The 25059-nt window shown below is 44.8% G+C and overlaps 1 protein-coding gene across 1 annotated transcript; it reads right to left on the bottom strand.

The window, feature by feature from the left end:
* Nucleotides 1-8311: 8311 nt before the first annotated feature.
* On the bottom strand, nucleotides 8312-20024 carry LOC134548680 (organic solute transporter subunit alpha-like). The gene is made up of 8 exons (XM_063393572.1): nucleotides 19474-20024; nucleotides 17978-18129; nucleotides 17791-17864; nucleotides 16311-16469; nucleotides 13539-13650; nucleotides 12507-12653; nucleotides 11041-11146; nucleotides 8312-10563 (listed from the first exon to the last, which is right to left on the bottom strand). The coding sequence occupies exons 1-8, from the start codon at nucleotides 19550-19552 to the stop codon at nucleotides 10346-10348; spliced, it is 1047 nt and encodes a 348-aa protein (XP_063249642.1). The 5' UTR covers nucleotides 19553-20024; the 3' UTR covers nucleotides 8312-10345.
* Nucleotides 20025-25059: the final 5035 nt, after the last annotated feature.

Below are 25059 nucleotides of genomic sequence, written 5' to 3'. Positions count from 1 at the left end.
GGGCTACACCCAGAATAGTCAGGAGTTTTTACACTTTTGTAAGTTTGACCTATTTGCATATTGGGGATTAATCTTCCAGTTACAGCTTCAGGTCATGAAGTCACATATCCCCAGTTTGCTCTCCCCAAACTCATCTTTGTTCACACATTCCGGGGCCTGAGACAGTAAGGCATGATTCCCAGGCCGAGAGACGAATTGTTTTGTCTGACCAAAATGTGAGGACAGCAGCGCTCCGGACGGAGTTTAGAGTTATACACGAAAGAGTTCCAGGCTCACGAATACAGGGCAGGGACACCAGCGGAGCTCCTGGGGCAGCCCTGGGCGGCTCCGGGAGCGGCAGCGCAGTGCGCTGTCTGCGGCTGCCATCTAGTGACTGCGGGGATCCTTGGGTGGGTGTGTGTGTGACTTTTTTATTTTTTTTTCTTTTTTTTTTCTTTTTTTCTTTTTTTTTTTTTTCTTTTTTTTTTCTTTTTTTTTTCCCCTAACAGGGGAAAGGAATTTTCTCCAATACAGTGATTTTGATTTCATTAGCAGAATTAAGTTTCTTCTCATGGTACGTTACCGAAACCCCTGGAGAGACTGTGGAATAAAAAGAAGTTAAATGGGGATTAACTGTGTTTTCCATCATGGCACAAACAAATTCAGCCTATTTTGCTAGCCCGGTGACAGTGTGCTGGAACGTCAGAGGCTAATGATACTAATTATCTCCCACAGAATTTTTTTTAGTGCAGCACGATTGCAGGGGTTATTCATCCAGCTTCAGGTGGCAGAAGAGTACAGAAAGAAGATTAAAAAAACCTTTAAAGTAATTAATCCCATGTTTTAAAGAAAAAGCAAACAGCCAGCTGACATGTAGTCACACTTGTCTCACCTCTCTTTAGGAGAGAATTTCAACAGGATTGCTTACTCACGTGGAGGAAAAGCACTGATAGCAAGTCTCATCTCAGCTACAGCTGTTTACAGAGAGGATTTGCCATAGTGTCAGGGAAATCTGTTTAGTCTCTTAGTGGAAATCCTGCTTGAGGATGGGATAAGGTCAGTAATATTAGCCAAATCCTATTAAACTAATAAAGGATTCAGATCACTTACTCAAAAAGAGCCATTCAAAGAGAGAGTTTAAATCTAGAAAATTAAGAATTACAAATCTAAATTAAACTCTTTTAATCTCTCTCCATTTATCAGCATTCTTTTCCTTCAGGGAGAGACAGGCTAAAATTGATGATGTATCGCTAGCAAAAGACTAGCATTGTCTCTTTTGTAATGTTACAAAAGCAATTCAAAATCCCACTAAAATCAGTACAAGAACAGTTCAAATTCATTCCTTTGCAATGGATTCATGAATGCAGCTTTGCTGAAGAAGCTGTAGCACAGGACAGAAGCAAGGCTCACCTGAGAGCTGGTTCCTTGTGGCACCTGGCTGCTGCTGCTTGCTGCCTTGCAATGGGACAAGCCACTTTGGCTGTTCAGGATCTGCACAAACCACACAACTCCCTGTGGCATTCCAAGGGATGTGGTTTGCTGGGCCAGCACTAAACAGCAGGGCAATTTATATTAAAAGCAGTGTGTGGCTGGAGACAACTATCAACTTCCAGAAGCCATCTGGTTTTCTGACACGTAATTATACTGACAGCAAAGACCATCTTAACCTCACAGTTACTCACCCAGGGGCACAGAGCTGCCTTGGGCTGCCTGCAGGCAGCCAAACAAGGTAGCATCTCACAAGGGGACTCAGGCAGACATCCCCCATTTCAGTAAGAGCCTTTTTCACCTGGTGGTCTGGGGCAGGAGACTTTGATTTTTGGGCCACCAATAAGGGAATTTTAAAGGGAGGAAGAAGCACGAAAGAAGATGTTGCCTAGTAGGAAGCAGCATGTAACCAAAAGAAAATTGGTTAAGCTTTATCTTCTTAACATCATTCCCAGGCAGACAACAGGCAGGGCTTGGTCTGCCAGATGATCTAAAGGCTTTGATCTTCCTTGCTTATACAGTGTGGGTCCTTCAGCACTCCCAAGGTAGCTGGCACTGCAGAAAAACTTATCCCCAAGTTGCCAGGTGTGTCTTTTGTAAAACAATAGCTGCTCAGTAAGAACCAGAGTGAAATAGCCAACATTACTTCACCACAACTTGAAATTCGATCCTTTTTAAAAGTAGAAGCTAAGGTACATGGGGAAAACAAATAGCTTCAGGAAAATAAGCTATCATCTCCAATCTAAATCATGTTAATGTATTAGCCCCTCTCAGTCAATTGATCATGCTCTCTTTACCATAGTAAATACAAGCAGTGTGGGGGGATGCTCGACACAAGAGGGGGATAAGAAGATGGTCTCACAGCTCTGAGTGTTTGATTTAGGAGATATTGCTCATAACCAAAGCAACCAGATCAAAGGTGAACAATTTCTTTTGAAGCACAGAAGCCACAGCAGCTGATGTCATGAGCAAAAGCAGGCAGAACAGAAACAGAGCAATAGAAAAAGGGATACAAGACCTGCAGCCCAGAATTTCACAAGCAATAGTAATTCATAAGCAATGAGCTATAAAAAGCAAAACCGACCAAGAGAGTCATCTTCTTGCATGAAATTGCAAATCCCTACCACCTCTGTGTAGCAGTTCTGGCAGTGTGAATGGGCATGGACACAAATCCCAAATGCTTCCTCTGTGAAAGAAGAAAAACAAACTCTATTTACATTCATCAAAAATGCATTGAGAAGAGAAAGCTTCAAATAATTATGGTACTGGAAATGTTGAAAACACATTACCTAAGTCAGAGATACTATTCCAGTGAGGGAATTCCCGAGAGCTGACTCACAAGCACCTGGAACACCACTCCTATCTCAGTGCAAACAGTTGCCATAGATATCTGTGGACAAGCAGAAGACAGAGCTGCCCAGAAAGAACCACATTTCAGTCCCAGGGCTTCTCGGGGCAGCCTTTCTGCCTAAAGAACACTGCTTGACAAAGCTTTGGGTGATCAGACACCATTTAAATCTTAAATGGCTTACTTGTGTGGGAGGCTCTGCTTGGAGGTCTTAGGAGTTTAAAGGACACACTGTGAGAAAAATCAAAGAACAGCCCCACATGCCAGTCACAGGGAAGCAGAGCTTACACACCACACTCTGTGCCACTGCTCCCCTGGCTGAAACTGGACCTCTGGTAGGCTGCCTGCTCTCATGGAGAGGGCTCTTCTCCTTGTCAGTACCTGTCAAGTCACACCCTGCTTGTCAAAAGCCACAGCACACTCACACCAGGACTAACACTTGGGTGGAGTTGGCTACCAGAGATTAAAGTCACTCCTCTCCTTTTGGAGCCCTGTGGTGACAGGCCATTAATGCACTGAGTTTTCCTAGTGCCATGCTCTAAGCTACAAGGGCAGCATCATTTACCAGAAAAAATACCTGGTTTATACCAGCTACTGTTATCCAATAATACAGAATCACAGAATACATTGAGTTGAAAGGGACCCACAAAGATCATCAAGTCCAGCTCTTATGTGAATTGGCCCATACAGCAACCAAAGTCACAACCTTGGAGTTACTAGCACCATGCTCTGACCAGCTGAGCTCTGTCAGGATGTTAGAATTCAGGATTGCTGAAACTGAGGCAGAAAATTTGTTCCTGTTTTCCAACTACATTTGTTTCACTCATATACATATCTGCTTTCCTAATTAATTGTCCCACCTGGACATCCTTTCTTTCTAGGCTAGGAATGGCTAGGGTTTCTAAGCTTTCATGGCTAGGAATTCTTAGGAATGTTCTGAAGGATCAGAATATGGGTGTCCTGAGAGGGTGCATGTGAAAGTTTGCAGAACTCAGGCTAAAGACCTCATCAGTTTATGGTATCCCTTTTGGGAAAATAGCAACAAATAATTCTAGGAAAGTCTGCATTAACAGGAGGAAGAAAAAGAAATACATCACATTTTAAAAAAATACCCACAATCCTGGAAGATAATAGTTTAGTTATTCAAAATTATAATAAAAAGTTTAACTCTGTGGAGAAACAGTCTCAGTAAATACAAAAACACCTTACACAGCAGATACTGAAAGAAGAGTGATAGAACTCTGGGAAAACCAAGCACACCACTTTCATGCCAAGGAAATTGGCCCTTCTACCATTAGCCTTTACATAGGTTTTGATGTTATACCATGTGCTAATTATTTCCAAATCACAAGTGCAAACACTCACCCTGATTGGAAAATTAGCAGATTTCAAACTCAGGTAATTTCATCCTAATGAGGAACTTGTTGAACTGAATTTAACAATTAGCTCACACCCTTTGCTGGCTGGGTATGACAAGGCTACAGGGAGACACTGAAACTCACAACTCACCTTTCTCAATAATTGGCGATAAAAGATTAATATAAATTCAAAATTTGTTGCCATGCTGCTTCTAGTCCCTGCTTTGTCTCTTAAGACAGGGATTTGCCAAGGATTATAGATGAGGAGGTGCTGCCTATACTGAACAGATCTCCCTTTTGCTAGGTACCAAGCCTCAGCAAAATGGATTTCACAGCTTAAGAGAGTTAAACTTCTGATTTATCTGTCAATATGCACAACACGTGGGTAGAGCTATCGAGCCAAGGTCTGGCCACCCTTGATAAGGCACCGGAGCAGCCAAGGCTGGCTGGGCTGCTTCAGCTAAGAAGGGGAGTGGTGTCTTCTGTGGCTGCTTGGGGAGGGCTGAGCCTTAATAGCTCAGCTGCTCTTACTGGGCTACTTGGTTCTACTTCTACAGAGTTTTGAATGCTTTTTGTGTTGTTTTTTTCCTCGCTGAGAACTCTTGAGCTGTTAATTGTCTCTGTCTCAATACTCTGGCCCTTGGCAGCAACCTTCCTTTTCTCCCTGTGGCTCTGCTCTGCAGAATGTCTGGCAGTATTTTCTCACAGCTTAGCAGTTCTCCAGGATGTCTGCACTGATTTCAGCTTGTGTGGAAACTGTTCCTTAGTTCCCAGATGACATCTGTGATCTGATGCCTGACTCTCTAGAGGGGAGACTGACACCTTTCAGCTGCTAGATTGCATTAAAGGAAACAAAAGTAATTTTATCCTACCACTAGTTGTCTGCATATGCTGTGGTCCTACCTGCATAAGGGGTGTTGGGCAGTTAGGTCTTAGAGACTGGGGCCTAGGTGTAGTTATGGAGGGAAAAAACACCTGCAAATGAAAACGAAATTATCTTTGGATAATTCTCTCTTCTTAGAACTGACCCAAACTGTCCACATTATTGTCAAAATTCGTCTGATTTCTCCCACAAAAAAGGTAAAGGCTATTGAATAAAAACCTTTTGTTTTTCAATGTACTTTCCACCGTAGGGATTCTTTTTCCTTGTTTGAAATATAATAAAGGCTATTCTAAGACTTAAGCAGCACATCAACTGCTCGATTATTTCTCAGGAAGTGGCATCAGTATAGGTGTAACAAACTTCTTTTGCATGCAAAGAAATGGCAACAAATAGAGTAACAAGGGGAAAAGAAAGAAAAAAGAATATTCTGCAAAAATAGGTTTTGAGCTCTTTCAATCTACTGCTTTGATTTTCTTCATATTGTCAGCCAGCACAATGGAGAGACACAGTCCTCTAGATTTTTCTACTTTAGTTCCCTTTTGCTAGAACAAAGATGATCATGCTGATTCAGACAACTGTTAGAATTGCCTAGCTAACCCTTCATAAGGGATCTAAAGCAGCTAAGAGATCAGCATGTTATCTAACCCTCTTCCCCCCAAAACCCTGTCTTAAAAATAGTCATCCATTTTACCTGGCAGCTAAGGAGGTGCAAGTAGATTCATGAGCGGTCCTGAAGGAACATGTGAATGGCTGTCAGCAAAAGCAGCAGTCAGACTTTTTTTGAAAGGGTAAGGAAGCCAAATGCCTCAAATTATTCAAATTATTGAATAGGTGGAGTTGTTGTTGCAACAGACCTATTCTAGCATTTGCATTAGGTGTGTAGCAAATGACTGTTGTCTTCTCTGTTATCCATGAGTCTTCAGGGCTTCTCTGCTGCTTACCTATGCCCCAACTTGTCTAATTTACCACTGATTGTATTCCAACAGAATCACAGAATATGCTGAGGTGCAAGGGATCCATCAGGATCATCAGCTCCAGCTCCTGGCCCTGGACAGGACATCCCCAAGGATCACACCCTGTGCGTGAGAGCATTGTCCAAACACTTCAGCTCTGTCAGGCTTGGTGCTGTAAGCACCTCCCCGGGGAGCCTGTTCAGTGCCCAAACACCTTCTGGATGAAGAACCTTTTCCTGATATCCAACCTAAACCTCCCCTGACTCAGCTTTGGCCATTCCCTTGGGTCCTGTCACTGGTCACAACAAAGAAGACATCAGTTCCTGCTCTTCCCCTCAGGAGGAAGCTGGACCTGCAGTGAGGTCTCTCCTGAGTCTCCTCCAGGCTGAACAGACCAAGGTCCCTCATCCCCTTCTCACATCGTTTCCCCTCAAGGCCCTTCACCACCCTCATGGTCTCCTTTGGACTCTCTCTAATAGCTCAATAGTGTTACCCAAATCCTTCCCCCTGCTCCAGTTCTGCAAGCCATAGGATCACAACTATTTTTTCTTGGTTTTCCTTTGGGACACAGACATTGCATGGAAGTAGGCTGTAGCTGTCCTGGGTCTGCAGGCTTGAGCCTGCACCCTTGCACATCCTCCCTGCTGGGTACCCACGTGATTACTCAAGCAAGGGAGAACAATTCAGACGCAAGTGTGAGGGTGAAGGAGCAGACAGGACAATTGGAGGGTGGGATGCAGGGATAAGAAGATCTATAGCCAGCAGAGCACCCGCTTAACTCCTGAAACACATCCTTTGGGCATTAGGGCATGAGGCCTTTGTTGAGAGGCCTGAGACGTGAGAAACACAAAGGTGTGGCAAAGGTGGCCTTTCAAGGAGATCTGCAGAGGGAACCTCTTCAAGGTTCCAGAACTGCCCGTGCTGCAGCCAACAGGAGCCCACACCACAGTCTTCTGAAGCAGGAGGGATTCAGCTAGTGTTGGTTTAAAATAATTGGCTTGAAGGATATTGCTTGATTTAATAGCTTGAAGGTGGAAGAGCATGGAGCAGCTTCTGTTTGCCAACCACTCCTGCAGCATCACAAGGTGTTGGAGATCTTCCCCCTTGTTTGTGAGCTGTATGCTCCAGCAGATTTCTTGGCCAGTGTTCACCCTCCTGCCTGCACCTTTAGCCCATGGACACCCAAAGCATATGACTCATCTTTTCCCACGTTCTAATGAATTACTTCCACGTGCCTGAAGCCTCTTAACCCTCAATCACAGCCTCTCTGTATGCTTATCTCTGTTTAATGTTGCTAATCACTGAAAACACTGATAATATTACCTTTACCCTTCCTCACACGATAATCCCAGGCAAACACTGCATAAAGGTTGTGCACTCACCCTAACACTTATTACTTTACTACAGCTGTATAAAATGAGTTGAGAAATTTATCCTCTAGCTCTTGTCAACTGTTTCCAAATACTTCAATCACAAACACTTAGTTGACAGTGACCTGAAAGAGATGGTTATCAGAACTGAGACTGGAGGAATTTCCACCTCTCTGTTTTGTTTTTCCATCCCCACACTGATTAAGGTCTAGCTTGGAGGTGGTGGCTTGCAATGTTTTAATTTCAGTGAATGAAGTACCCTGTAATGGAGGCCACCCATTTCCAGGCACCTTAGTTAGACAGGACACAGCTATTGGTCTGAGCCACAGGAGAGCAAGAAAGTCTTAATAAAAAAAAAAAGGAAAACAAAATTTGTAACAATAAGGCCCACACATTCTGCTACAGTCACATAAGCTGTAACTCAGGAAAGCTCTTAGACACGTATTTCAGAAAATGTGTCTAATTTTGCTCTGAAAAGGCTTCTGTGTAAGTAAGGGATGTTTGGAACGAGATATCCGTGACTGTATGTAGTAAACAGATTTGCTGCCAAATCTGAACTCTGATTGACAATCACCACAACACACCTTATTGCTGAAATCTGTCAGATGAAGGTCACAACCAGTATTAAATAACTATCCAAAAACATAACAGCTAGCAATACCTGTGGCTAAATCAGGCCCACGCTGGTATTTACAAGATATATTTAACAGGCATTGCAGAGACATGTCAGACACCAGCCCAGCAGTGATGAGTGAGGACTTTTGCTGTGCCCAGCAGCCTCCTCTGGACCTACAGACACCACCTCTTACACACTCCATTGGTTTTCAAATGGCCTCTCTGAGCTACAGCACGTGGGTCTGCTTTTCCATGCCACAGATCCCACCCATCAGAGCATTTCCTTGCAGAACCACTAGAGAAAACACAAAGATGCCTTACCAACTCAAAATCTTTTATTTTCCAATTTTGAAGCTGATTGAACTCGCAGCCAACCACCCCCAATGCTGTTATGAAATTCAGAATTGCTAATGTTAAAATACATTAAGAAGATTTCTCACGTTAAGAATAAATTAGCTGATCCTGGTTAATTCTGATCTGCTCACTCTAATGCAGAGTATAAATTATTTTTCAAGGGAAAAGTGCAGATTCTCTCAAATTAATGCAGTTCAAAAATCTGTATTAATTTCCCAGACTACCTACTTAAAAAAAAAAAAGAATAAATATAAAAATTGTGTCATCCATTTCAAAACAAAGATAATTCAAGATTTCTACTGTAATGGAATCCTTCAGTTGTTAAAGAATATATTGTTTCTGACCTCAATCAGAAAGAAGAAAACATTTTAAGTCAGTCCCAATTTCTACTTCAGGTGGTTCACTAGTTGTTTTCATAATATTTTGTTTCCCACCAACTCCCAAATGGAATGCAATGTTTTAATTCAATGTAAGCCAAAAATAAAGCCCCACTGTATGTTGGAGTGGGTCCAGAGAAGGGCCACAGAAATGATGAGAGGGCTGCAGCAGGATTCATGAATGCAGCTTTGCTGAAGAAGCTGTGAAGACAGGATGAGGGAGATGGGATTGTTCAGCCTGGAGAAGAGAAGGCTCTGGGAAGAGGCCACCTTGTTGTGCCTTCCAGTACCTAAAGGGGACTACAAGAAAGATGGGGACACCCTTTTCAGCAGGGCCTGCTGCAACAGGACAAGGCACAAGGGTTTTAAACTACAAGAGGGTAGATTTAGACTAGATGTAAGGAAGAAATTTTTTAAGTGAGAGACATAAAATAATGGAATGGGTGGCCCAGAGAGGTGGCAGGTGTTCCATCCCTGGAAACATTCAAGGTCAGATTGGATGGCCTGAGCAACCTGATCTAGGTGAAAATGTCCTGCTCACTGCAGGGGCTTGGACTAGGTGGCCTTTAAAGGTCTCTTCCAACCCAAAGCATACTGTGACTCCTTCTGCCTGGCTTTGTTCTCTTGCCCTTCTCTGGACACACTCCAGCACCTCAATGCCCTTTTTGTCATGAGCAGCCCAAACCTGAACAAAAGATTCGAGGTGTGGCTCTCCAGTGGGACAGTCCTGCCCTGGTCCTGCTGCCCACACTACTGCTGACACAGGCCAGGTGCCACTGGCCTTCTTGGCCACCTGGGGACACGCTGGCTCACGGTCAGCTGGTGACCAGCGCCCCCACAGCCCTTTCAGTCGCTGTCAGTACAAGGATCCTGAGCATCATTATCCCCACTCACCAAGCAGAGAACCAAAGCACCACGTGACAGAGCAGTGGCAGAAGACATCCCAGATTCTAACTCCTACTTTCCTTTTCCAGGCTGGTGACACAGAACCTGCTGTCCACAGGAAGAACACCTGACATATTTACAAACAGTAACTGAGTATTTACCAGTTTAGGAGGTGAATTGCCAAGGAATGTAAAAAGCCTTGCCCCAGGCAAATCATTGTTTCTGTAGATGGAGACTCCACACGGGTTTGGGGATTTCAGAACAAACATATGAGAGTGTATTTACTGATCAGAACTAGCTATGGTGAGCTTGTGGTGTAGTGAGAGATGATCTATTGTAATGGAAAAGCACGAAAAAATGCTGTGGTGGACATATGACAGCAATCCAGGGTGAAATAAGTGTTTTAAAAGTCAAAAAAGATGAAAAACATTTGTTCTGAATTAACTCTAAATCATTGCCATTCTAATAGCTAAAAAATAAAAATAAAATAAAATCTTGTGGTAAGACAGTTTGGCACCATCAAGTGCCCAGTAACAGTATAAAATGGTATAAAATCTTATTAAATTGCACGGTGGTGAAAACACTCACACCATGCATGCATTGCTGGGGAATCAACAGGATTATCTTTACAGGTCCTTCCAGTGCTGCAGCTCACAGGCATTTATGCCAGAAGTTGTTCTGACATGGACAGTGCCTATTTTTGGTGCAAGAACATACAAGTTCCTGAAGCTGATCTTACAGCTCCTGCATAACAGGAGCACAGGAGGCTTCTAAACCTCTGGCATCTTCAACCACTGCACCATTCAGGATAACCTTAGGAGCCTGCTGCTTGTCCTCAGGTTCTTCAGCCACACACTCCAGAGGCTCCAGGTCATGGTATTTTCTTCTATAGACCACCCTTGAGATTACAGTTATCAGAAACATTTCCATGATGAGCAGCTGCTGGGCTATATCTGGAAAAAAAGTAAAAAAAGGGAGACAAAGGAAAGTCCCCAAAAGCAAAATTACTATCAGACAAAAAATGAGTAATTGGCGTATTAATTTTCATGTGTGCAAAAGGAACAAACTCTATCATCCTGTCCCCATGTCTCTCACACCCAGCAATGACATCAGCTACAGAATTCCAGTATTGCCCATCAATAAGTGTGTAAATTATGCATCCAAAACACAAGAAATTCAACAGTAATTATGCAGGTTGATTTCTTTTCCTCTCATTTCTGATTCCAGCTCTTCTCATTAGCAAGTTGCTCTCTACGACCATGACAGCTATAAAACTTTTGTTCCTGTTTTTAAACTAAAAAATGAGATTCTCCAAAAGCTAGTGATACAATGAATTTTGTATTTTGGAAAAACACCAGAGATTGCCATTAGCAACACTGACCTGGTACTTTTATAAGTAAATGAAGAACATTCTTCCCCTAAAGACTTACATGATCCTCTTGCTGTAGAGGAGAGTGGTGGAGCACAGGGAATGATTTTTTGTGTAGCAAGCATGTTGATAATAGTGGTCTGCAGCTGGTTCAGAATGACAATAAACTGCACCAGAAAGGGAAAACAAATGCCTTAGCTACCAGAAAGGGGTTTATAGTTCACACAACAATTCTGCTTTGATAACAGAATATCTTTTGCCTCATTCCTCTTTGCTTGCCCTCCCTTTCCCCCCATCTACCAGCAGGGTGCCTGGCATTCTGCAGAATTCATCTTAAGGTCAGGATGATATTGCTCTGAATAGGAATATTAAATTAACCCTGGACTTGAAAAGTATTTCTTCTCAGCCCTTCATTTGGGAGGTACATTATACACAGACCTCCCTGCAGGCATTTCAAATAATACTGAGTTCTGAATAATAGGTAACAAGGTTTAAAAATGCTGGTTAGTTTGACCCATGAGCTTATGTTCTTCCTTAATGAAAGAAAGACTCAAAGAACATTTTTCCCGTTGTCTCCTCTTTTTGCCACAGCAGGGAGATGTTGGGGTCCCCAAATGACATGAGACTGGCTTCTTTGCCAGAAGGTACGAGGGACTCTTCACAGCTTGAGTTCAACAACCACCACTTGCACATCTCATTACACTGAGCAAACCTTGGTGCCATGGAGTTATCCAAGTGCCTCTGTAGCTGCCGGAACTGACTCCAAGCCCTCACATCAACAGTTTGCCATCCCAAACCTGAATTCACCTTAACACAGCTTTGCAGGTGTGACCATCCTGTTTACTGCCTTTACAAGTGCTCAATAATTTACCTAACCTCAGGGCCCCAGCTTTGATGTATGTCCTGCTCAAGAAGCATGAAGATCCAAGGATTCACTGGATTCTATTCAGAGGGATTTGGAAGAGGGTGGCCTTGTCCCTGTGCTTTTTCAGTCTAACATGTGTGGTTCTGTTCCTTACTATTTAATGATTCACAGCCAGTATTTTTCACTATTATCTAATTCTGAAGGGCAGAATGGCCAAGAAAAATACTGTTAAAACAGCATATTGAGGAATGGTGAAACAGTTCAAACAACAGCCGCCCACACAATGCAACTTATCCTCTCTGAGGTACACACCAGTGTTTTAACATTGCATTTCAGGATGTCACATCTACAAAGCCTCCTTCAACCCCCACAGAAAGTGCTGTTGTGATTTCAGTGGTCTGAAGATAAATAGATTTTACATGGCTTTCACATCTCCAGCACTCCTGAGAGACTAGAGGTAAATTGGCTCAAAGTGAAACTGAACAGCAGCCAAGCAGAGTGCTTCAAAGGGATGCAGCTTTAATCAGGTAAAAATATGGCTTTGCACTGTGTATTTAATGGGAAAAAATACCATAAATTTTCAGCAAAGGAGAAAGAACGAGAGAGGCAGAGTAGTATCAGCAGTTAAGAGAAATTCTTACCAGAAATATGATAGTTCTCACCTGATAAAGAGCAAACTTTGGGATAATGTTCTTACACTTAAGGAGAATTCTAACTTTTCGAAACATGATTCCCACTGCCCACAGAGCACAAAGGGTGAGGGCACCAATGAAGCAGTTGATCCACAGTGCAGGTCCTTTGGGAGACAACTGAGAAACAAACCACACAACCTTACTTTAGAGTTTCCAGGAAGAAGTTGTGAACTGGATGACATTAAAATGCTTTTTTCTGTCTCCATGAAAGCTGGTGGCAGCAGCAGTTGCCAGGTTTTGCACGGGGAAACTGCCCAGTACCAACTGGAATGCTGGCACAGGCTCTCCTCCTGCAGGCGCCAGCACAGAGATGTGTTCAGCCTGGGGGGTGCCAAGTGACACAACCCCTCAGTGCTGCACTTGCCAGCCACGGAGTTTGTGCCTTTTCAGAGACCCCAGCAGCTCCTGGCAATGCTCAACAGCTCGTGAGAGCATGTTCAGCCTGACATCTCAGGTGGGTCATTCATTTTATAACATGAAACGGCAACAAAAAGATTACTTTTAGTCTGAGTTATCCAAGAGGTGCCAAATCATTATCAGACACAGATTTTCCCATCATCTTACAGCTTACATGGTACAAAGCAGAAGTACAGTACTATCTTTTCAATTGGCACAGATATAAACATCACCACAACTTGCTGAAAAACATAGAATTGGGCTCCCTGTCAACATGCCAGTGCATACACTTGTTTCTTAAGGCTGTACCTTACAAAACAGGGCAGATACATCCCACAGGACAACTTGCAGTCCTGCTATTCTAATCATACAAGCTGGGAAATGTACTGGAGCATAATCTGATGCCCAAGCCCTCTGATGCCCAATTTCTTTCCAAGAGAGTGGAGGAAGGCAGAAAATATATGCTTCAGGGTCTCAAAAGAATACAGAAAGGACTCATTTGGAAGTGGTCCCAGATTTCAGAGTTTAGTTGTAGGCTAAGATAGTTGCATCAACCCCAAAACCTAGGGATTTTGAGGACCATCTCTAATTAAAATAGTTACTTACATTGTAAAGGACGTAATTGCCATTAGTCCAAAGCACTATTGATAAAAACACGAGCACAGGCCGAAAGACAGCAAGCTGAAAGGTGCCCAGCTTCAGCCAAAAGATGGTTTGCCTGTCCAAAAAAACCCAAAATAGAATAAAATAAATTAGATAGGTCAAGATCTTATTAGCAAGCTTAATAACATTTTCTGGATACTGACAACTGCAAAACTTTTCCACTCCTGTAGGATGTGGTTAAAATCTAGGGAGAAACAGCTTCAAGATTGGAAAATATTTCCAAGAATTTCCCAATGTTTATTTAATAAAGTCTCTACAAAAATAGTGCTTTTCCTGCTCTGCAGCAAGTACGTACTAACCAAAGCTGGGCAACACATGATGTCTCTCTCTGCCCTGAAGCCAGCCAGGGACACAGGAGCTGCATAACCTGTTTGCTCTTGCCTTGTTAGCTTATTATTTCAGTTCTCCCATGAAATTGGACAAATCAGCCTGTTCAGCCACTTCCTAGTCCTGTGGTAGATCAAGAAAGGGAGTCACACAGACCTAGGTGAAAGGACTGGCAGCTTTTCAGGCATCATGAACAGTACCATCAGGGTTTGCTCTTCTGTAGTCTAACAGAAGAAAGGAACAGTCTCTCACTCAGCAAATTGCACAAGGCAGCAGGACAGCTCAGGACTTCTCCACTTTTGGCAGTATAAAGTGGCTCCAGAACACCCCTGTAACCTGGCCAGCCAGCACCAAAGGCCACCAGGAAAGGGGCAGATGAACTTTCTAACACAGGGCACGAAAGCTGACCTGAACTCTCCTGACTGACCTGAACTCTCCTTCAGCTTTCACAGGAGAAGCTGCAGCTGCCATGGCTGTCTCATGTTTTAGTGTTACTGTGCATTATTTCCCATATTGTCAGTCTTGTTTTCCCTGGGGTTCCTTGGCCCCTTGACACTGCCATCAGAGGTGTCTCACAGACAACAGGCTGCCCTTTAGTGTGCTAAAGGATACAGCCATGAAGCAGGAATTACGGGAATTGCTCCATGAATGTAGCTAATAACCACAAGATTATCAACAGCACAAACACATGTGGAAAGACCTGCAATGGGCCAGCCACTTAGTGTGTGCCTTTTCCAAGATTTATTATTCCCAGAGGGCTTTAAAAAATAATAAATATGACAAACAGTGCAGTCACTGCAATGCCCTGAGTTGTCTCCCTTGTTAACACAGGTCCATCTTTACTGATCAGCAGATCTCTTCTGCCACATCTCTCTCTATTGCATGGATTGTTACATTGCCTCACCTGTGCCTTGTCGTTTTCCCCAGGACTGCAGATATATATATATTTTTAAAAGACTTAATCCCTCCCTTGGGTAGCTCCCTGTTTCCCCATAAGATACATATGGAAGGAACATGAGAAACACAACTTGTCTCTCGTATAGCTTGCAAATATCTTTTTTTAAAAAAAAGGTACCCTGCAATGGGAAAAGGCTAGAGGTTAGAAGTGGGGAGCAGGTGGGTTTCCCTGTGGTGCAGACACTGGAGAAGGAGGCCTAAGCCCTCTGCACAGCAAAAAGCCTTTTTTAATTTTAAACAGAAGCTGTCCTTCCTGCCAGCAGTAGTAGGCTCCTGAAATGAGTCCATGTTAGCTGACATCATCCTGCATAAGCTGTCACTGGGCTGAACAACAGCAGGGCAGAGTAGGGGATCCTCTCCCAAGCTTTCAGCTACTACAACCTATACAGAGGGTGACAGAAATGGGAAGCAAAATAAAGATGCATTTTTGGTTGGTTTACTACCTCTTCTTCATACCTCCTCCATGTAAATATTTAGTGTTACTCTATTAAAATAAAATTATGGAAACTAAAGTTTAAATGCTAATACTAAAAGAGACAGTTCAAGGAAAAAAAATATTGTAATAAAAAATAGAATTTTTGACAATCCATCAGAAACCACTGTGCTGTGTTCTGTTTGATGCTTTTCTTTAAACAGATCGTACAGTCCCCTAGGACCCTCTGACACTAAAGCCCACACCCTCACAGAAAAGTCTCTTTTGTAATTCAGTCCCTCAGGTTTTGCTCATAATGAGAGAAAGTCTCGTGCTCTGTGGCAGTAGGAAAGGTCAGGGAAATGCAGGAGGCTTCCAGGCTGTGGAGTGGTGTGCAAGTGGCAGGGTGGCACTAACCAGAGGAGGAGCCCCACCAGGCAGTGCTGAAAGGAGGACAAGTTTAGTTACAGTATATTGGCTTTTGTAGCTCTCCACCCCACTTCTCAAAGATGCTGTAATACTAAGTTTAGAAGAAGAAAAATTCTGCTTTTGCCTCACCAGACAACGTCATTTCATTGAGAACAAAGCTTTACAAGAATAACATCTACTTTTCATTCTAAAAATTCTTTTTATCTCAGGTAGTTTTAAAGTCAAGATCAGAATGAAACATTTCAATTTTATCAAAGTGAGAGAACTTTTCTATCAAGAGAGCCTCCATTTGACAATTCTGCTTGTGAAAAATACCCTATCTCAAGATATTTGTTCCGTTCTGGAATGAAAAGGAACAGAAATGTCAATTGTTAGGTTTTGTAGAGTAGAAATTTCCCCTCCCACACACCTCTGCATTATAGATGTGAAATAAATTAGTGGTGGTGTACAGCCCCAAAGTGATGATGAAGAGACAGCTTGAGATGGCCTGAGACTGACTCTTGGGAAGCTTTGCTGTAAGCCTGGCCCTGCCAAGCTGGCTGAATTCCAGCAGCTTTTCCAAGCTGGGAAATCTTCAAGGGGCGACTCACCTGGTGATGGGCACACGAGGGAGGCAGAGGCAGCAGCAGCAGCAGGGACCGGTGCTGATGGTGAAGAGACCATTTTCAAACCTCCTGAGGAGCACCTTCTGGCCTCCACACTCTTTAATCATCATCATCAGGAACTTGTGGATAATTATGGCAAAAAATCTAGGAGAGGAACAGAATTCCAGCTGAAACTTTCCTGTGTGTCTCGTACGCTGGTGCAGGGCAGTGCCACCTTCTGCACAGGGTTTTTACAGCTTATGCTTGGCAATCAACAAAAATTCTAGCTCTATCTGTGAGACACCTTCTGTTTTCTATCACCTTGGAGGACCAGAACAGATCTAACCTCACTGAAAGAGGAATAAACTGAGGCACAGAGCAGGTGTGGAATTTCTGCTGGTGGCAGAGTCAGTATTAAAGCACAGGCTTTCCTGTCATTATGGCTGTATTTTTCCATACATTATCTAGTTCTGGCTAGTCCAAACTTTTTAGAACAAGTCCTCTTCCTCCTCAAACATGGCTTTCAACCAACAAACATGGCTAGGTTCACATCAACAGCTATCACCGAATGTGCTGGCCCAGGCAGGGTGTGGTTCCTCTGCAGACAAAGCAGCGACTGCCACAGCCCCACCTCTCCCTCCTTCCCCAGCTGCACATTCTCAGCCCTACCCAGGAACTACAGATTATGCCACCAAACATGAAAATCCAATCAATAAAAGAGGTCCTCTTGTGCACTGCCTCCAGCTTGGGCAAGGGAAAAAGGGGAATTCGAACATGATTGAAGTGCCACAGGGTTAGATTGTTGGAAGTTTCTGGCAATCCACACTACCTGCAAACACTGCTGCATGCCAACAGTGCTCCCTTCTACTGTGTTGTCCCTCCTCTTTTACTCCTTTACTCATCTCCAGATGTGGAGTGCCCAGGGCCACGGCATACCCCTGCTTGGTCCTGCCCACCAGGGCTATGCCATCACCTCCAGAAGGCAGGAACCACACTTCTCCCTTCTTTTCTTCTCTGTCTATGCCAGAGCTGTCATGCTCACACATAAATGTTTTTTTTAGGACAACTGTGGAATTTTTACATTGATATACTCATTGGGGGCTCACTTGGCATCATTAATAATAGACCTCCACGGCTCAGCATTGGTAAAAGTGCAGGGAAGGAGTCACAGGCCAGACCCTCATCCCACACAACATGCAGAGAGAGGACAGACAGACTGCTCCAAAGAGACTGTCAGTCCAAGGAATCAATTACATGCGAGTCACAGATCCTCTGTACTGACATTCCCACACTGGGGGACTGCAGCACTGGAACTGGTTCAGCATTTTCCACCTCCCAGGAAAGAGCTGCCAGGAGATTTCAACTCAAACAAAAAAATTACTGAATTGTTAAATTTACAGAATGACTGTGTTACCAAGAGCGGCAGATGTTTAAAGGGAAGAAATTCAGGGTTGGAGCAACACCTAGAAAAAGGCAGAATACTCACATTCCTGCTGTGAAGTTTGTAAACATTGTTGAGCGAGGAATCCACATGCCAATGCATGAAGTAGTGGAGATCACCTACAGAGAAAAGGGAGGAAGGCTGTGTGAAGGGCAGAGATAAATCTCATGTGGATTTTCAGGGAAGCCCTGTTTTCAACACTGAATTTTATCTTGTTTCTATTTAAGCTTACTGGAGCTGCAGCATTAATCCAAATTATGATTGATCTTTTGGAGGAGGGGATTTTCCTGTAGATGTAGACTGCTTCCTCTATAAACACCAGAATGGCAATGAGCGTCATCAGAGTCAAGGTTGCAAAGAGAAATCTCCCTGGTAGGTCAAGGCCTGCAGAGAGGGAAAAGAAAACAGACAGTTCTGATTTATTTCATAAGCTTTTCAAACATTAATGTAACACCACCATCTCTGAGGGGCTTCTTTGCCCTTTTCCTGCAAATACTTGCACTCATCCCTAGTTACACAGCCAGACCACTGACTCCACAGAACCATTCAAATTCTGAAGTTCATGACTAAATCTTTCCAGCATCCACAGACAGCAGGCAGGAAGAATGAGCCTTCATCTCTTCAAAGCATTATGCAATAGTCTCTTTCAGAAAGGGGGAGTTACAGAATAAACATCCTTAGGTGAATGTAAAGATGTAGCAGAAATGAATCCATAATCTGGGAACTTTTCCAGGCAGGCTACAAGCAAACATTCACTCAGTATTAGTTCTCTGCTTCCATCATATGTTTACTGCCTGTTACATGTAACTTCCTTAGGCAGGCAAACTTACTGGAAGCTCGGTGGAATTTTGTAGGGCAGACGAACAATGTAAGGAAAAGCCCCTGATATACCTTGCCTGAGATAAAACTCCGTGTCTTCACCAAAATCTTTTTTGCTTCTCCCTTAAAGCTGCATATGGATATCAACATTGACCCATAGGTGATAGGTTTTATGTCTCCATTGACACTGGGTATGAATACCAACTTTGTTCTACAGCTGATGGCTGAAGTGCATTTTCTCCCTAGAGGTGTGTTTCCAGAGACAGAAAAAGGCAGGGCAGCAGAGCCACGCTTAATTTAGCAGTTCATGCTCATCATCAGTACTGACTCCTGCCGGACCCGCAGCCTATCCGAAGGGAAAGCAGAGCCTCTGCCCCGGCCTCTTTACCCTAACCTGCTTCAAAAAACCCCTGCGCTTCCAGACTTGGCTGCAGGGAGGGCACTGCAGGTCTCAGTGGACATCTCCACTCCTTAATCTCACGGGACGGAGCCTGAGACCGGCGCAGCTCCAGGGGCCGGTTCAGCGCTCGGTTCCGCAGCTCCCGGGCGGCCCCAGCGCCCCGTTCTGACATCCCCACCCGCGGCCCGGGCTGGGGCCGTGCTGCGCTCCCGCCCTGCCCCGAAGCCAGCTCGGCCCCCAGACAGGCGGAGGATGGGCCGGGACAGGCGGGTGCCGGCCTCTGCTCGGGGATTTCCTCGCCGGGGAAGAACGGCGAAGGAGCACGCAGGGACAGGGACAGGGGCAAGGCTGGCCAGGGACAGGGGCAGCAGCAGGGGCAGGGGCAGCCCTCGCCATCCCGCCGCGGGTGAGTGCCGAGGGCGCTGCCGGGCAGGGGCTGCTCCCGGGTGTCCTGCGGGCTCAGGCACCCCCGGCAGCGGGCAGCCCCTCTCCTCCCGCCCCACACTTACTCCGGAGAAGCTCCTCCGAGTAGGGCGGCTCGCTGGCGCTGCAGGACGGGTCCAGGGTCCCGTTCCCCTCGCCCTCCATGGCTGCGCGGCCGCCGGCCCCCGGCGCGGTGCCCTGGCGGTGCCGGGGGCTGCGGACGGCGGCGGGGTCGGTGCGTGCCCGGCCGCCGGTCCGTGCCCAGAGCGGGGTCGGTGCGTGCCCGGCCGCCGGTCCGTGCCCAGTGCGGGGTCGGTGCGTGCCCGGCCGCCGGTCCGTGCCCAGTGCGGGGGCGATGCGCGGCGCGGGGCCGGCGGCCGGGCCCGGTTAATGATTAGCCCTGAGCCGGGGCGGGCGGGCGGCGCAGGGACCGAGCCCGCGCTGCCTCCTGGAGCCCGGCGGCCCCGGCACGGCGGAACGAGCAGCGCCGAGCCGGGACAGAGCCGAACCCGGGGCAGTGCGGAGCCCCGGGTAGTGCTGAACCCGGGGCAGTGCCGAGCCCGGGGCAGCGCCCCCGCCCTGCGCCCACCCCGCCGGCCACGGGCCGCGGCTGCTCCCGGCTGTTCCCCGTGCCTCTGCCCGGCCTCGGTGCAGCTCCTTGCGGAGCCGACCCTCCCCCGGCCCTTATCCACAGCCCCAGGGTGTCGAGGCACCTGCAGTCGGGGCTCGGCAGCCGAGGGGAAACTGGAACCGGCCGGGGGCGGACGGGATCCCCAGGGCCGTGTCCGCCTTCCCTCCAGCCCCGGGCCACGGGCGGAAAGCTGCTCGGTCAGTGGGGCAGGGTTTGAGGGGCTTTTCATGGAGCCCTTCACCAAAGGCTTCCCCGTCATCTTGGCTGCAAAGAGGTGAGACGCTGAAGGAGAGCACAGTGAGGGTAGGAACAAACCGAGACATCCTCCACTTTCCCACAGGTTTTCTCTGCTGGAAGGATTCTTTGTGCAGCCTGAGCATTTTCAGGCTGTTTCCGGGAAAAGGGAATGAGTACTGAAATGATGGAATGTGGTTGTTCAGGATACTCGGGCTGGAAGCTGGCTGACCCTGATAGTTACAGCGCTGAGTGACAAAACGCCAGGGACACAGTGAAACAATGAGCATAGGGCGGTGTCCGGGGGAGGAGGACAGTCCTAATTACCTACGCAGTGATAAGCGATTGCCACTCATGAAAAAGATCCTGGAGGCACAGTGGACAGTCCTCAAAAATGACAGCAAGAATCAGCATGGGACAAAATGCAAAGGACTGCGAAAATTGTGTGAATAAATAAAGGAAGACACAAAACAGCCATAATACATACGGAGGACTCCCTTCACCATGGTGGTGTTCTAGAAAGTTAAACAAACCCAAGTGGGGAGGTGAGGAGTTTAGGGACATTTTTAAGCCCCAAGGGCCCTTGTAGTAAGGGCTGTCGTCTTGCTGTTTTCACAGGATTTCCAAAGGTTTTACAGGAAGGACAGGCCAGACATTGAATCGCTGCCAGCACAACACAAGGCTGCAGGGGAGAACTGGACTGCTTACTGTCTAACACCAGCAGGAACCCAGCTGAGAGAAGGCAGGCTACTCCCAGAGTGGCAGGATTTGGGAACAAGACAGGCGAGGCTACTGACGGCCTGTTCTGTTGCTGTCAGGAAAGCTTGGTTACAGATCAAAGCAATTTATTTTGAGTCCTCCTTGGCATTGTTGACATTGTTTTCACTGCGTCGAGAGGGGAGGATGACAGCCTTCCAGTTTCACCAGAAGGGATAAACCATAAGTGGCTGTTGGGATGTGGTATCTGCTCAATTTTCACAGTCTGCCCAGAGCATTCTCCATCCAGCACATCTGCTGCTGCCCAGCTGCAGAAACATACAGGCAAAATCCATGAAACACTGTTCCAGCTTCTTTTCTATTTGAAAATTTGTTTTCTCATCCTGAAGAAACAGTTGATAGTAGAGAGGGAAATGACCTTTAAAAGACCATTCATTTTCTACGCAGTTTGCTTGATTTTTTAAACCAACTATTTTCAGGTGGTCACATATTCCAAAATGTGACCAAAAGCTCATTAGGATTGCTGAGATTTAAAGATGGCCCAAGGCCTTTGAATGTTCTTCCTGAGCAGACACAACAGGATTTCCATCTGTTGCTATTTTGGTTGCCAGGTCCTTGTATTCCCTGAAAGCTAAAAATCTCTTACCTGTGAATTCCTTTTTCTGAATGAGGCAAGTTTGGCAATGCTTGTGTGAAAGACAGTCATACACTAAAGATAAGAGACTCAAGAATTCCTTGAACTCAGTAACAGTGTTGGATTTGACAGTCATATTTAAGCCATTCAGAAATACCAGTTTGGAAGGAATACTGCAGCAGACATTGAACATGGCATTAGAGAGCTTCCTGTCTCAAATCTATAGAAAATTAACAGGCTGAAGTTCAGAGGTTAAGGATTAATTCTCACCTGCTGCTGTAGGGGTCCATCCAACTCTCTTCTTCTACTGGAGCATCTCATGCAAAATAGAGTCTAAAAAGAGAACCACAGACGAACTGTGATTCCCTTGTGTTAGAAACACCATTTGCCATTTTTGGGTCAAGCACTGGAGCCACTTCCTTAAAAGCTGCAATATGTCCTGGGGGGAGCAGGCATCACCCCTTCCTCACACTCTGGACTGTGTCTCGACATCAGTATTTGCCTGACAGTGTTTAAATGTAATAAAGCAAACTGAGGAATGTGCCTTGATCCCTCAGTTACCACAGCCAGACATCAGCTGCCCTGTGAACACTTTCTTAGACCAGGCTCTTCAGCAGTGCCCTCTTTGCTCTGCCCTCTAAAGCAAATGCTGTGTCTCTACATCAACAATGAATCCTTCAAATGCCCATAAGCCTGAATATGTTTTCCTTCCATCTGCACTATTCCAGTTTTCAGTTTAACCTTTTAGTTCTATATATTGTATTTTCCATGAAAAATTAACCAACCAACCAATCAACCAAACCCCAAAGCCACATTCAGCACTAGAAGAGTGTTTATAAATGGATCACCTATCCATTTAGATGCATCAAGAGATTGTCATGGGTCCTCAGAATAAGAACCAGTTCCCTGCCTCTGCTGACCACGGGCTTTCAAATACTTTGTGGTTCAGCCCCCTTACAGACACTGCACAGCTCAGACTTGTTTCTTCTCAAGAAACCTTTGCTTCCACTTGTATTCATCTTTTAAAGAGCACTGCAGATGCTTATATTCCGTTTTCATTTTCACCTGTCTCACTGCAGGGATTACTGGGTTCTCCCAGCTCTGTGGAACGGGATGCCTGTTGTGATCATTGCACACGGCGTGTGGTCCAGAGGAGCTGATGCCATCTGTGGTGTCTCCCTGAAGGAGGAACATTGGCCTTCAGAAGGTGACACCGCCCCTTTACCCCATGTTGGAGGGCCAAGCCTATGGATAAAAACTTGATGTCAGCCCTGGCTCAGAAACTGAACAGCAGGAGATCCTGCAGGGTATCTCACAGGACAAACTCAAAGCTCCATTGCACAGGATACATAGGATAGGCTGTTGCATTTTGGTTGTGGGAAGTGCAGCAGACATCAGCATCAGCAGTGCAGATGGGAAAGGTGGAAATGCAGCCCACTTTATAGAATCATTCGGTCTGGGAAAGACCTTTAAGATGATTGAGTCCAACCACAAACCCAACATTGCAAACAGTTCTGAGGCAAGGTTAACTCACCTCCTGGCAGGGTACACAACCTTCAAAACCCTTACATTCCTTTAGTCAGTGAAAATGTACATTACCTGGAGAAGGTTCCAGCTGGTTCTGAAAGGGCCCCAACAACTGTGAACTCCAGGGACAGATACCAATATGTGGAGCAGCTGCATTTGCTAGGTTAAAAAACAAGGAAGGCATTTCATGTTCAGTTGCAGAAAGTAAAGGATTTGAGTTGTAGATGAACATACTCCAGAAGGAAAGGTTACTACACCTACCTGATTCTCTTCTGCTGGTAGTTCTGGACCTCCAATCACCTAGACAGAACAGCCAGTTGGATAGAGACAGATGATTTAGCTGTTTAACCTCCTCCCACTGCATTTGCTTAAGACAGTTTGGAGGCTAACTGATCCAGAATGATGAGCTGAATCATGCCAGAAAGAGCCTAACCCTAATTCATGGGAGAGGTAATTATCCTTCTAAGTGCTGTTGCTGGATTTGAAATGCTGCATTTGTACACTAATTTCATGAAAAAGGAGGCAGAGCTTCAACAGTACCTCTGCTAGAGTGTGGACACAGGGAGCACTATAAAAGTACTTGCAACTAGGCTTGTATGAAAGGATATGGTCTATACTGATACAAGAAACTCATAATGTCAGTAAAAACTTGTGTAAAGAAGTCTTTAAACTTGGATTAATATTTCAATAAAATGAAAGCAACTGGTTCTTCATTCATTTTTCCCTGTGATGGACAGAAAGCAAAAATAAATAAATATAAAGAAAAGGAACATTCACAGAGAGGAAAGAAAAAAATGAAAAATGAGAAGAAAGATAATACTAACTGTTTATTTAAAACAAGGATAAGCCTAGACTTAATTCATTCACTCTCAAGAAGAGAGGTATCTCCAATTCCCTTCAGAAGAAATTTAGATTCCCTCTGCTTGATCTGCTAAAACAAATCTATGCTTTAGTCAAGTATGAAACACTAAATGCAAATTCAGAGGAACTGGGTGAAACTGCAGGGAAGAAAAACAACTTTCTGAATTTTTGTCCTGTTCAACATAGCTCAAGCTAACAGGACAAATTTGTGTTACAAAAATAATTCATCAGTTTTCAGTGCTGTAGGGGACTGTACATCACATTTCTCCCAAGTCTGGATACCCAGATAAGAACCAGAAGAGTCAGCTAAAATTGTTCAGATTTCAAATCAATGTACATGTTTAATAATTAAATTAAATCTTGTTTTTCAGCTATAGCATAGTGTGCAGTGGGCCTACATGCAAGTCAGCCTTTTCCACTATAAATTAGTTGATTTTTTCACCAGCCACCAGTAATAAACTACCCATTTCAGGAAAGGTTGGTCATTAATGTAAGAAAAGGAACATCTGTATCATTGTAAAAGAGATTAATAAGGGGATTTGCTTCTTATCTGGATCACCACAGTAACTATAAAAATAAGTAAATACAGTCACAACAATAAAATAAATTAAGATTACAAAACCAAATCGTAATTTTAGTGCTTATTCAGGTGGACAAATTTCTGTGTTAAAAAGAATATCAGGTGTGACAGAAGCTTTCATGCTCTTAAGAGGAAAGCTTAGACAAAGACTCTTATCACTACAGAAGCAATAAAAGAGGAAAGAGAGAGACTTTCATTAAATCTGAAGCTAACAGGTTTGATTTTATCTTGCTTCTGAAGTAGCAGATCAGTTTCTGGCAGTCAATAAAGGGGAGAATTACAGAGACAGAATCAAACTATTAATTTTTTAATGTATTGTTACACTTCCCTCCAGTTATGAGTAATTATTTGCCCTGTCTTACCCTTTTGAAGTAACTTAGGAGCAAGTAAACTGTGTCAGTAGAATAACAGAAAGGAAATTCACAGTACTTCAGAGTAGAACAAAGAGCTGAAAGGACCTCATAAAATGAGGACCCCAAACTGGCAGT

Source organism: Prinia subflava, chromosome 3, assembly GCF_021018805.1.
Source record: "Prinia subflava isolate CZ2003 ecotype Zambia chromosome 3, Cam_Psub_1.2, whole genome shotgun sequence".
NCBI lineage: Eukaryota > Metazoa > Chordata > Aves > Passeriformes > Cisticolidae > Prinia > Prinia subflava.
The sequence above is the reverse complement of the archived record's forward strand: the minus strand, read 5'-3'. Positions and strand labels throughout refer to the sequence as shown.

What these genes read in the sequence shown, in the direction of transcription:
- LOC134548680 (XM_063393572.1), bottom strand. Translation starts at nt 19,552, where the DNA reads ATGGAGGGCGAGGGGAACGGGACCCTGGACCCGTCCTGCAGCGCCAGC. An exon ending in CTCGGAGGAGCTTCTCCGGA is followed by an intron (nt 18,130 to 19,473) that starts GTAAGTGTGGGG and finishes CCCTCTCTGCAG; the next exon opens with GCCTTGACCTACCAGGGAGA. An exon ending in GGATTAATGCTGCAGCTCCA is followed by an intron (nt 17,865 to 17,977) that starts GTAAGCTTAAAT and finishes TTTTCTCTGTAG; the next exon opens with GTGATCTCCACTACTTCATG.